General features: G+C 36.9%; 1 protein-coding gene across 1 annotated transcript in view; it reads left to right on the top strand.

Moving 5' to 3' along the window:
* Window positions 1-13,813, top strand: part of GC (group-specific component (vitamin D binding protein)) — a 64,855-nt gene that overhangs the window by 27,214 nt on the left and 23,828 nt on the right. Inside the window, exons 3-4 of the mRNA XM_006896849.1 lie at window positions 5,822-5,891; window positions 7,609-7,741. Of these exons, the coding sequence (XP_006896911.1) occupies window positions 5,822-5,891; window positions 7,609-7,741 (203 nt within the window). The remainder of the gene's footprint in view (window positions 1-5,821; window positions 5,892-7,608; window positions 7,742-13,813) is intronic.

Genomic DNA, 13,813 nt, shown 5'->3' with positions numbered 1-13,813 from the left:
TGGGAGTGTCAGAGACAGTGTGATTGGCACAGGACAGAGCGGAGTTTAGGGCTGTTGTACATTGGGTCGCTATGAGTCGCAGGCGACTCGATGGCACATAACAACAACAACAACAATTTGTAATAAATAAATCATTAATTGTACAGAATTCAATCTCCAGACTCATTTTTGTCACCAGAGTGATGTTTTTCCAAGTACTGATCCTTCTTCCCTATTCCTAATGTATGCATTCCCTTCACTCACTGCTATTAATATTTCCTGGTTGCACGTTGGTGGAAATAATCTATTTCCTTCTTTTTGGCTCTGGTTGTTGGTGCACATATTTGAATGATAGTAGTATTCACAGGATTTCCTTGTATGTATATGGATATTATCCTGCCACAACATTGTATGTCAAGATGGATCTAGAAATTACTTTTTTAACTATGAAGGTGACTCCATTTTTCCTCACCTTTTAATCTCTGACACAATAGATCATATAATAGTTTGATCCAAAATGTCCCATTGCAACCCATCCTTTTTGCCAATAACTAGTATGGCAATATTTATGTGTTCCATTCGTTCTTAACCATGCCCAATTTTCTTACATTCCACAGTCCAGTCATTAGTATCTGCTTACAACTGTTCCTTCTCCTTTGTATTTCCATATTTGAGGGCTCAGCATCAGTTGCCATGTCTGCTAATCTACTCTAAGTATGGTCTATTGTCAATAGGGTTTTTGAAGGCCTGTTATTTCATAAATGGATGGACAATCCTTCTTCCTAGTCTGTCTTAATTTGGATACTCAGATTTAGAATGTCTGACAGATAACATTTCACAGAAAGGAGCAGACTAAAGATATCTCCCCATTACAGAAGTAACCAATAGATTCAGTGTTGCCCCTCCCCTTTAGCATGTCCATACTGAACCTTCTCTATCTCCTACACCACCAGCATCTCCTTCCATTCCCCCTACCCTGTTCAACACCTCATTCCATTCAGCCAGTCCTTGATATGATGCCTTATGTCTCAATTCACTTCTGTAATACCTAACGCCTTGATCTGTTTCTGGGTTCTCATACTACTGCCAGGTTCTCTTGAGTTTAGGAGGCTCTAAGTCCAAATTTCAAGTACTAGGTTTAGGGAAGTATTTCTGTTGCAAATTAAATTAATTGAAAATTAATATTTTCAACTTTTTTTGAGAGTTCAGGTTCATGAAACAATAAACGTTTCTCAAAAGTAAAACAAGTTTGTTTTCAAAACCCAGAGTTGGATATGATCTACCAGAATCTTTCGCAATACAGACAGAAGAGGAACATGCTGTTACAAATAGAGAAAAAAACAATTCTATTAATGAAATGTTTAAACACCTCATACTAAGAAATCACTTGAAGTGAAAATGGTTTCTCCAGAGTGACTAAGACTCTACCAATATTTACGAAAGCCTTATCAAAGTCCAGGTCACTCTGTCAATAATCAAATGCTACCTTAAAGAACAGATCAGGTCATTTACAATTCATTTAAGACATGACTTAACTGTACAAATCAAAGTAAGCTCAATCAGTCTTGAAAAAATGAACATGAATTTCAAATCACTCCACAATCAATCAATTTGCAATAATCACATTACAAATTAGCTTGAGCATTAATTGGCTTGTTTTTAGTTTTGTTTTAATTTTTAAACAAGAAAATTATTAGTGTCTATCAGTCTTCTAAACGATAAATATTCCCTTCAAATAGATAAGTGTCACTTATTTTTTAACAGAAATATATTTCAAGTAACCCACCTAAACATTCTATAAGGAAGAAGCTTCCTCTATAGACTAACTTTTAGAAGAGCACTTCTACCTTTTATTTTAATTCTTTGTTGTCCCAGTGCCTTCCTTTTTTATTATTTGTAAATTCCTTTTGATCACCTACCTGTGGAACAAACAGTTCTATCCTATTTTCCTTTCTGCTCTAAACTTCAGTGCAATATTGATGATTTGCAAATATTCCACATTATTTTGACCTTTGAGACAGTGCCAAATGGTGACAAAATCCAAACATGTAAACTAATCAATAAATTCCAGCAAATCTGCTAGATGTGAAGGTCGGCTAACATATCAAAGCCTTATTTGTAGGTGGTATGCTTTGTTAGACATACTTCCTCTTGTTAGTTTCAATATACTGTGAAATTTGTACATGTGAATTCTTTTCTGCCTTCCATGTATTTTTTGTCATTTTACCAAAAGTCTTATTGTGAAGTGCTGCTTACATGTAGCTTTATCCAGCTCTCTTGAGTCTTCACACCATCAGAGATTTTCAGTATTCAGTTTGACAAATCCTAAAAAGGATCATAAAAATTAATAAAATGAAGATAAAAAAATATCACAATCAATAAGCAATCACCTTAACATCCAATTCTAACTATATCATTATTGTTAGGTGCCATCAAACTGACTGTAATAGAAACCCTATGTTGTTATGTGTTGTTGAGTTGACTACAATACAAAGTGACCCTGTAAAAAAATAGAACCTTGCCCTATTCTAAGCCAATGTCACCATCTCTAATGCACCTGATCCCATTGCCATAGTCACTGTATAAATACATCTTATCCAGGCCTTTCTCTCCTGTACTGACCCTTTATCTCTCTAAGCATGATGTCCTTCTCCAAGGAATAACCCGTGATCCCTCCCAGCAACATGCTCAGAGTATATAAGTTGCAGTTTTAAAATCCTTGCCTCCAAGCAGCAAATTTCTTTCACCCTCTCCAGGACAGACTTATATCTTTTCTTGGCAGTTCATAGTATGTTCAATACTCCTCTCCAACACCTCTACTCAAGACATAGATTCTTGTCTGTCATCCTTATTCATTGTTCTGCTCCTAAATGCATAGTTGCAATTGAGAAGACAATGACCTGGATCAAGTGCACCTTAGTCTCTAGATTTGTTTCATTGCTGTTCAGTACTCTGGGGAGGTCCCTAATAGCAGACTTTTCTAAAACAATTTAAATTTGATTACCTGACTGCTGGTGCCAAGATTGTTGTTTGTGAATATGAGAAAGAGAAATTATTACCAATCTCAGTCTCTTCTCCTTCTATAGTGATGCTGCCAATTGGCCCAGTGGTGACAATCTTTGTTTTCTTGATATTGAGCTCCAATCCATATTGGAGACTGTAGTCCTTGACCTTCTGCAGCAAATGTTTCAGATCCTCCTCAGTTTCAGAGAACAAGTTGTGTCATCCACATAATGCGGGTTGTTGATCAGTCTTCCTCCAAACTTGATGCCACATGTGCCCTCATAAAGTCCAGCCTCACAAATACTCTATTCAGCATATAGATTGAAAAGCTATGAAAAAAAGGATACATCCCTTTCTCATTCCTTTATTTTGAACCATGCAGTGTTCCCTTTTTTGACTTACCATAAGCACAATCAAGTGTTTTGGGATTCCATTCTTCTCAGTATTAGCAACAATTTTTTTATGATCTACACAGTCAAATGCCTTTGTCCTTTTAGTACTCTCTGCTTTCAGCCAATATTCTTTTGACACTGGTAATGATATCCTAAGTGCTACAGCCTCTTCTAAATCCAGCTTGTATTTCTGACAATGCTCTGTCAATTTATTGTTCTGGTCATTTTTGGGTAATCTTCAGTAAGTTTTGCTTACATGTGGTACTGTTTGATAATATCCACATTCTGTTGGATCACCTTTTTAAATCTATCATTGTAACCCTCTGTACAGATCAAAACCTTGCTTGTACCTGTATCATACTCAGGTCACTGTGCTTTGGCTCACTGTATCAGTCACTGTGTCAATACATTTCACTGAAAGTCTTCCCTGGTTTTACTTATCCTTCCCTTTTCTAAGAATAAGACCTTTTCCAAGGATTAGCCCTTCTTGCGCAAGGATGCTAAATTATATGGATTATAACAAAATATCGACCACATAGCAAAAATTGCAATATCAGAATATTTAATTGTCCCCATACTAACTTGTATGTGTAAATGTGTGTGTGTGTGTATCTTGACTCCGTCACTTTTCTTTCTTTTTATAAGACACCACTCAGAAGGGATTTTGAATTTCCGTACATCATTATAATGTAATTAATAATATCTCCAAAAAAGACCTCTTATTTCCAATCTAGTCACATTGTGAGAGAGAGGGAGGGGTTAGAATTTCAACATATCTATTGGAGGATAACCCAATCCATAACACAAAAGTTGAAAACTCTTTCTTCGTGGATTCTTTTGTATTCTCTCTTCTGTAATCCCTGGAGAACTCTCATACCCTACTGATTCCTTAAAACTGCCCTTCAGGGACGGTTTTCAAATGGCCTGAGCTCAAACATAAATGTTTCCCTGTTTATAGCCCACTGCCTTTGGATAGACATTTTGGAAGGAAAAAGAAACATTAAAGACACTTAAGGGCATCTTGTCTATGCCCCTAATTGACCCATATCATATCTATAAGCTACATCACAGCTTCTCTCTTTTGTCCACATTTGGCCATCTCTCACTCTTCAGATGTTTTGAATCTGAATCCATTCATTGTAACTCAGAATTACTCATCAAGTTATGAGTGGTTTCTGGAAACCTCTTTCATCAGTGGAACAGCACTCACCACCATTCCCCCAGTTTTACAACACTGAGATTTCCACCAGTAAAATATTTTATCTAATTTACATTAGATCCATGACTGAACTTTAAGCCTTTCATATGTATATCATCGCAGGTAATGGAACAATTAAGGCAACATTTACTTATACACACCTTTAAAATCCTGCACTAGGTAAATATTTATTTTATCATTTTGGAATGTAAATATATCTTCTACCTGTTTGGTTTTTGTGTATTTATTTTTGAGATTTAAGTGATATTGAAACAATGGATGGGAGGAAGGAATGAAGAAAGGAAAAGAGGAAGGAAAACAGGAAAGGGAGACTTAAAGAGGGAGGAAGAAAGGAAGAGAGGATGTATGACATATTAGCAAAATTACACTGTATGAAATCTAAGAAAATCATTGTTATGTCAACAGATTTTGAGTCATCAGTAGAAATATGTCATTTTAGTTACACAAATCCAGTATTACTTTACTTATTTTTATTTTTAACTGTTCACTAAGAATTAAATATATTCTAAAATTTGGTCTATTGTGAGAATATATCTGTTACTGTTATGTGCTGCCGAGCTGCTTGCGACTCATAGCGACCCTATGTACAACAGCCCTAAAACCTGCTCTGTCCTGTGCCAATCGCACTGCCTCTGACACACCCATCCTGATTACCCCAGTCACTGAATGAATCCACCTCATAGAGAGTCTTCCTCTCTTGCGCCGTCCCTCCACCCTCCCAAGCACGATGTCCCTCTCCAAGGACCTGTCTCTCCTTACAACATGTCCAAAGTATGTCAGACAAAGCCCCAGAATTCTTGCCGCCAAGGAGCAGCATGGTTTAACCCTCTCAAGGATGAATCTGTTTTCTTGGCAGTCCATGGTACATTCAACACTCTTCTCCAGCACCACAGATCAAAGGCATCAATTCTCTTTCTATCCTCCCTAGTCCTTGTCCAACTCTCTGATGCATAACAAGTGATTGCAAAGACCATAGCCTGTATCAGATGCACCTTAGTCTCTAGAGTGACACCATTGCTCTTCAGTACCCTGGAGAGGTCCCTAACAGAAGACTTTCCCATCGCAATACATTTTTTTTATCTGGAAAGATTAAAATAAAAATCATACAAATGTTGAGAAAAATACCACATTCATTAAAGCATGTGTGGGAGACTCATATAAATTTATATTTAATGTAGTTTTTACTCAAATTGAAAAGTTTCCATTTTTTCTATTTCTACTTTTCCAGGTCGTGATTATGAAAAGAATAAAGTCTGCACAGAGCTCCGCAATCTGGGAAAAGATGATTTTAGATCTTTGTAAGTAAGCAGCATCTACTCAGCCACTGAGAGTGCTGGTGGCCTCGTGGGTTGTGCTTCCAACTCAAAAGTGTCCAATTTGAATACAATAGTTACCCTGAGGGAGAAAGACAAACAATGTTCTTTGGTGTTATTTATAGGCTTTGGAAGCCCACTGGAAGGTCAGTCATGACTTGGTTCTAATTGGATGGCAATGAGGGGGTTTTTTCCAGTCACTCACTTGTAATCTTGGCCTTAAGTAAAACTGAGTCTGAGATAACTTTAATTTAACATGGAGGTTTCCAACTGATCTGTGTTTAAAGTGGGAGTTTCTCACAATCAACGTGGGCAGAAATATCAGTCAAGCAGAGGATATTTAAAGACCTCAGTTGAATTAGCTACTATGTCTGAGAATAAGCAGCTGTAGTGGAGAAATGGTTAAGAGTTCAGCTGTTAGATGAAAAGTTAACTAACTGCCCTGTGGGAGAAAGATGGGAGAAAAGGAGTAACAGAGGGCTTTTATGATTTTCAGCTTTGGAAACCAAAAGGGCAGTTCTATCGTGTTTTAGATGGTGGCTATGAGATAAAATTAACTCAGAGTTATGAGTTGATTGTTTCTTTATATTCTACCTGTATGTTATCATTGGATTTACAGTCCATTTGCTTTATATAACTATACTTTTAAATTAAGTTAACAAATAAATTATCATTTTCTAAGGTAAAATGAGAATGCATAGCACATAGGACTCCATTCAATAAAGGGACTTAAGTACAAAAAACTCATCGGGGAAGGCTCAAGAAAACAGAAAAAGACCACTGTGTGAGATTAATAGAAAGTATGATTTGTATCACTTTTTAATAGAAATTCTTTATAATTTATGGTTGCTTTGTCACCAAATTAGCTCCAACTAACAGCAACACTATGTTCAACAGAACAAAACACATCCTAGTCTTGTTCCATCCCATAATTATTGGTGTGCTTGGACCTATTGTTGCAGCCACTCTGTGAAACCATCTTGATGGGCATTTTCCTCTTTTCCACTGACCCCCTACTTAATGTCCTGCTCTGAGGAATTGTCCCTCTTGATAACATGCTCAAAGTTTTGTGATGAAGTGTCATCTTCACTTCTAAAGAGTATTCTGCCTATGGTTTGTCCAAAATAAATGTTTCTTCTTCTGGAAGTCCATGATACATTCAATATTCTATATCAGTTTCATAATTCAAAGACAACAATTATTGTTTGGCCTTTCTTGTTCATTTCCTATCTTTCATTTGCACATAAGGTGATAGAAAATATCACAGTTTGGGTCGGGAGCATCTTTGTCCTCAAAGCAATATCTTTCTTATTTAATATTTTAAAGAGTTAAATAAGAGCTATTTGCTAGTGTTTTACGAAACCCTGGTGAAATAGCAGGTCAAGTGCTGGGCTATTAACCAATAGCTCAGCAGTATAAATCTACCAGCCATCTGAGGGGAATAAAATGGCACAGTCACCTCTCAGTAAGATTAAAGTCTTAGAAACCCATTGGAGGGTTGCCATGAGTAAGAATCAACTTGTTTCGAGTTTTGTTTTCTTTTTTTCTAATGAAGCCTTATATTTATTTGTCGACAAAAATTTTTAAAAATATATGTAATATTTCTTTTTAAAAATCAAACTTAATATTTTAATTTATAAACATATGAAAAAAATCCCTAGTTAGAGTTTTAACTGTTTTTTTTACTTCTTTCTTTCTTCAGATCTATGGTCCTATACAGCCGAAAATTCCCCAGTAGTACATTTGGACAGGTCCGTGAGCTTGTGAAAGAAGTTGTGTCCTTGACTGAAGAATGCTGTGCAGAGGAAGCAGACCCTGATTGCTACGACACCAGGGTAAGTATATGTGGCTGTCAATCTCTGTGATGGCTCTAAGAAGAAAGTTAAAAAAATGTCTTCATGTAGTGTTCTGGAGATATGTTAGATTATATTTCAATATACCACCAGTTTGTGGTAATGGTGAAGCAAGATCTCTCTATACTCAAGATTTATTCTAATGTTGTTGTTGTTGTTATGTGCCATCAAGTCAACCACAACTCATAGTGGCCCAATGCACAATAGCTCTGAATCCTGTCCTATGGTGAGCCAATCTCACTGTCTCTGACACACCTATCCTTATTACCCTAGTTACTGTGTAAATCCATCTCAACCAGGATCTTCTTTTCCTAAGCTTCCAAACATGATGTGCTTTTTCAAGGAATGGTCCCTCCCGGCAGCATGCCCAAAGAATGTGAGAAATAGCTTCAGAATCCTTACGTCTAAAGAACAGAGTGTCTTCACTCTCTCCTAAATAGAACTGTTTGTCCTCTTGGCAGTCCATAGTATGTACAATACTCTTCTCCAGCACCACAACTCAAAGGCAGGAGTTCTTCTGTCATATTTGGTCCTTTTCCAGCTCTCTGGTGCCTAACAGGTAATTATGAAGACCATGATCTGGATCAAGCACACCTCATCACGTCATTGCTCTTTACTACTATGGTGAGTCCCTGAAAGGAAATTTTCCTAATGTAATTTGTCTTTTGATTTCCTGACTTCTGGTGCCAAGAGTGTTGATTGTAGAACCAAGCAAGCTAAAATTGTTAACAATCTCAATCTCTCGTCCATCTGTTATGATGCTGCTAATTGGCCGAGTGGTGAGAATCTTCATTTTTGTGATATTGAGCTTCAATTCGTTTCGCCAACTACACTATGCACAATAAAGCACTTTTACATTAGACAAGTAGATATGATACCTGAGGCTGAGTTTTCATGTTGGCAGACACAAAGGAGGGAAAACAGTTACAGACAGACATTAGTGATGTGGAATGTGAGAAGCATGAATACAGGAAAACTGGATATTCTTAAGAGAGTAATGGAACACAGAAATATTGATGTACTAAGCATTGGAGAAATGATGATTAGAATGGGACATTTTCAGTAAATCATATGATCTACTATGGTAAGAATGAAAAGGTGAGAAAAAATAGGGTTGCATTCATAGTTGAAAAGACCATTTTCAGATAAACCTTGAAATATAGTGTTGTGAGACACAGGATAATATCCATACACATACAAGGAATACCTGTTAATACCACCATGATTCAAATATATCCACCAACAACCAGCCCCAAAGAGGAGAAAATATGTTATTTCTACCAAACTTTTCAGTCAGAAATTGATTGAACATGCAACCAGGATGTTTTAATAATAATAATGAGTGATTGCAATGCAAAAGTTGGAAACAGAAGAAAAATCAGTGTCAGAAAACACAGGCTTTGTGACAGAAATGAGGCTGGAGATGAAATTATAGAATTTTGTACAGCCAGTGATTTATTCATTGCAAATACCTTTTGTAAGAAACATAGGTAGAGACTATAATCGGGGACCTTACTTGATGGTCTGCATAGGAATCAGATTGACTACATCTGTGGAAAGAATCAGCTCAATATCAGCTGTGAAAACTGGGCTGGGTGCTAATTGTGGTACAGATCAACTACTGATATGCAAATTCAAATTAAGCTAAAGAGGTCAAATCAAATCCACAGGAACTAAAACTTGACTATGAGTCTATTCCACTTTAATTTCAACTCCATCTCAGAAACAGTTTTGAGATATTGAACCCTACTGAATGAAGATCAAATGAGATGTGGGATCATATCAAGAAAATCATCCAGGAAGACTGCAAATGGTCGTTACAAAGAGAGCTGAGAAGCCAAAGCAAAGGGAAGAAACCAAGAAGTTAAGGAGTTGAACAGAAGATTTCAAAGAGCAGCTCAGGAAGACAAAGCAAAGTACTATAATAAAATGTGCAGAGTACTGGATTAAAAAAAAAAAAGGACAAACTCGCTTGGCATTTCTTAAACTGAAGGAACTGAAAAACAAATTTAACCTTGAGTTGCAATACTTAAGGATGCTATGGACAGAATACTAAGTGATCCAGAAAGCATCAAAAAAAGATGGAAAGAGTACACAGAGACACTGTACACACACAAAAAATTGGCTGACACAGAAGAATTACACAAAACAACATTCTAATGTAATCAGAGTCAAATTGGCCTGCTCTTCTAGAAATTCAAATGGAAAAACTGGGGCATAAAATTATTTAGATGATTTTTAATAAGAGATGTTGTTGTTAAGTTCCGTCGAGTCAGTAGGTGACTCATAGCAACCCTATGAAGAAAAGTCCTCAACCCTTGTGTGACTTTCATCCTCTTTTTTTTTTTTGTTTGGTTTTTTTTAACACTTTCAAATCCACTCTTATTTTCTTTATCCCTCCTTGCGCACATATCACTTCAAGGGCCTCCACAAACCACACTCACTGATTACAGCTATAAAATCACTTGATGTTAGTAAAGTACTATTACTTTTATCATATTTTATCCCTAAAATTGTGTTGGCATCCAAGGCAAGTTTACCAGTGTTAAATCCATAAAATATTTACAGAGCACAGCACATTAAGCTTTGGATACTTGGTGGTTAAGCCACGTAAAAATAGGAACAGACCCCCATTATTATGATAGAGTTTGCACACTGATTCAAAGGCCAGCAGAGACAACAGGCAATTACTTCAGAGGACAATGGACATAATGATCTGGAAACACTTTAAGGTGCTTCCCCAGTGTCATGCACCACTCACCTTTCTCCAAGGTGGTCTCATAATTCTAGAAAGGCAAGTCCAGCTGATACAAAATGGGGACAAACAACACAACATTACTCTGTACAGACATCCAACTCATACTGTGCATTCACTGTGATTTTTTTTTAATTTAGGTTGTTTATTTTTAATTTCAATGAACATCTACAGAGATTTTGGGATTCCATTTATTCATTGTTGCACCCTTCTCCCCGCACAAACCCCTCCCCCCCCATTTGCTCCTCTCCTGTGATTTTTAATGTAACTCATCCTAAAAATTTGTCAGAATCACCCTATTTTATCAGGTTGGATACTCTGTCAATCTTGCAGTCAAATATTGCTTCTTTTTTGATAACATTAAGAGAACTGAAGAATGCCTGGAAGGCAACTATTGGCTGTAGATACCCCACATGTAATTTTTTCCTATAATATGGAAAATACTTGAATGCAAAAGTTGGGAACCAGGAAGAAGGATCAGTAGTCAGAAAATATGGACTTGGTGACAGAAATTAGGCTGAGGGTAGAATGATAGAATTCTTTACAATGATTTGTTAATAGCAAATATCTTTTAAAAGAAACATGAATACAGTCTATACACATGGATTTCATCTGATGGGATGCACTGGAATCAGATCTATTACTTCTGTGGAAAGAATCATTGGAGAAGTTCAGTATCAGCTATGAAAACTAGAACAGGGGCTGATTGTGCAATAGACCATAAACAACTCATATACAATTTCAAATTAAAGCTAAAGAAGGTTAAATTATATCCATAGGAATCAAAATTTGACCTTGAGTTTATCTTCCATGAATTTAAAAACCAACTCAGGAATAGGTTCAAGGCCTTGAACACTAATGAATATAGACAAGATAAGTTTGGGGAAGATATAAATAATATCATTCATAAAAAATGCAAAAAGTCATTACAAAGAAGGAAGAAAAAGACAAGACCAAAATGGATGTCAGAAGAGACTCTGAATATTACACTAGAGCACTAAGAAGTAAAAGTAAAGAGAATATATCAAAAAGTTAAGAGGCTAAATAGAAGATTTCAAAGGTCAACTTAGGAAGACAAAGCAAAGTATTATAAGGAAATGTTCAAGGAGCTAGAGTCAGAAAATCAAAAGGGCTGAACTTGCTCAGCATTTCTTAAGCTGAAGGAACTAAAGAACAAATTCAAGCCACAAGTTGCAATGCTTAAGGATGCTATGGGCAGAATATTAAATGATTCAGGAAGCATTAAAAGCAGATGGAAGGCATATACAGATTCATTGTACCAAAAAGAATTGGCTGACACAGAAGAATTTCAAGAAACAACATATGAGCAAGAGGCAATAGTGATGAAGGAGGGAGTTCAGGCTGCTCTGAAGGATTTGGCAAAAGATAAAGCCCCAGGAATTGATGGAATACCAATTGATATATTTCAGCAACCAGTTGCTGCCCTGCATGTGCTCACCAAGTTGTGTCAAGAAATTTGGAGGACAATTCCTTGGCCAACTGACTGAAAGAGATTAATATTTATTCCCATTAAAAAAAAAAGTGACCCAACAATATCACTAATATCACACACTAGCAATATCCTGCTGAAGATTACTAAAAAATGACTGGAATAGTACATTGACTGAGAACTACCAGAAATGCAAGCTGAGTTTAGAAGAGGTTGTGTCACTAGAAACATTATTGCCAATGTCAGATGGATCTTGGCAGAAAGCAGAAGGTACCAGAAGAATGTCTTTTTGTGTTTCATTAACTATGCAAAGGCATTTGATTGTGTAGATCACAACAAACTGTGGCTAACCTTGAGGAAAATGAGAATCCCAGACCACTCAATTGTGCTTATCTGAAACCTATATTAGGACCAAGAAGCAGTCCTCAGAACAGAGCAAGGAAACACTGCATGATTTAAAATTAAGAAGAGAGTGTATCAGGGATGTGTCTTGTCATTTTCAATCGATCTGCAGACAGATCATTCAGGAAGCAAGGTTTTATGAAGAGGAGTGTCACATTAAGACTGGAGAAAGATTTATCAACAATCTACAATAGGGAAAAGACGCAACTTTGTTGAAACGAAAAAAGACTTGAAGTTCTTGCTACAGAAAGTCAAGGACTATAGTCTTCAATATGAATTGAAGCTTAATATCAAGAAGACAAATATTCTCACCACTGGGCCAATTGGTAGCACCATGATAGATGGAGAAGATATTAAGGTTGTAGTAGTTATAGCTTGCTCAGATCCACAACCAACACTCTTGGCATCAGCAGTCAGAAAATTAAAGACAAATTGCATTGGGAAAATCTGCTGTTATGGGCCTCTCCAGAGTGCTGATAAGCAACAGTGCCAGTTTAAAAGTACACCTAATCCAGGCCATGGTCTTCTCAATTACTTGTTATGCTTCAGAGAGCTGGACAATGACTAAGAATGACAGAAGAAGAAAAGATGCCTTCAAGTTGTGGTGCTGGAGAAGAGTCTTGAACATATCATGGACTGCCAAGAAAACAAATAGGTCTTGGAGAGGGTGAAACCAAGTCTTACCTTGGAGGCTAGGATTTTGAAGCTCTGTCTCATATACTTTGGCACATGGCCAGAACAGGTCCTTGGAAAAGGACATCATACTTGGAAGGATGGAAGGACAGTGCAGGAGAGGAAGACCCTGGATGAGATGGATTGACACAGTATCTGGGCAATGGAGGCTAGTGTGTTGGAAGTAGTGAGACTGGCTCAGGATAGGGAAGGGTTCAGAGCTGCTGTATGTAGGGTCGCTATACATTGCAGGCCACTCAATGGCACATAACAACAGCCACATGCTACATTGGTTGGGTTTTTGGTTGTACTATGGTTTTTGTGTTTGTTTGGTTTTTTTTTTTTTAATTTAAGCATCTTGTTTAGCGTCAATAAGACTTTGGGGAGGGCCTTTGTATTTAAAGGTAGGTTTTTATTATTTTGGAGGAACATTCTTCTAAGTAGCACAGCACTTTTCTGTCAATATGCTGCATTGAGGAAACCAAGGGTTGCTGTGATGCTGAAACTTGTGCCATTGGCATGTCAAATGCTGTAATGGTTACCTATGGTGGAGAGTGTTTGGTGGAGTTCCTATTTTAAGACAGGTTTGAAAGCAATAGTGGCATCCATTTCCTATAAAATATGTCTCTGAAAACTCTATCAACTTTGTTAAGTGACAATAGTTAAAGAAAAGCCGCATTTCATACCACCTGAATTTCAGAATCATCTCAGGAACAGGTTTGAGGCCTTGAACACTAATGAGCGAAGACCAGATGAGTTGTGGGAGGATGTCAAA

This window comes from Elephantulus edwardii, unplaced genomic scaffold (genome assembly GCF_000299155.1).
Source record: "Elephantulus edwardii isolate Elephantulus edwardi_28Jun2011 unplaced genomic scaffold, EleEdw1.0 scaffold00192, whole genome shotgun sequence".
Lineage (NCBI taxonomy): Eukaryota > Metazoa > Chordata > Mammalia > Macroscelidea > Macroscelididae > Elephantulus > Elephantulus edwardii.
The sequence above is the reverse complement of the archived record's forward strand: the minus strand, read 5'-3'. Positions and strand labels throughout refer to the sequence as shown.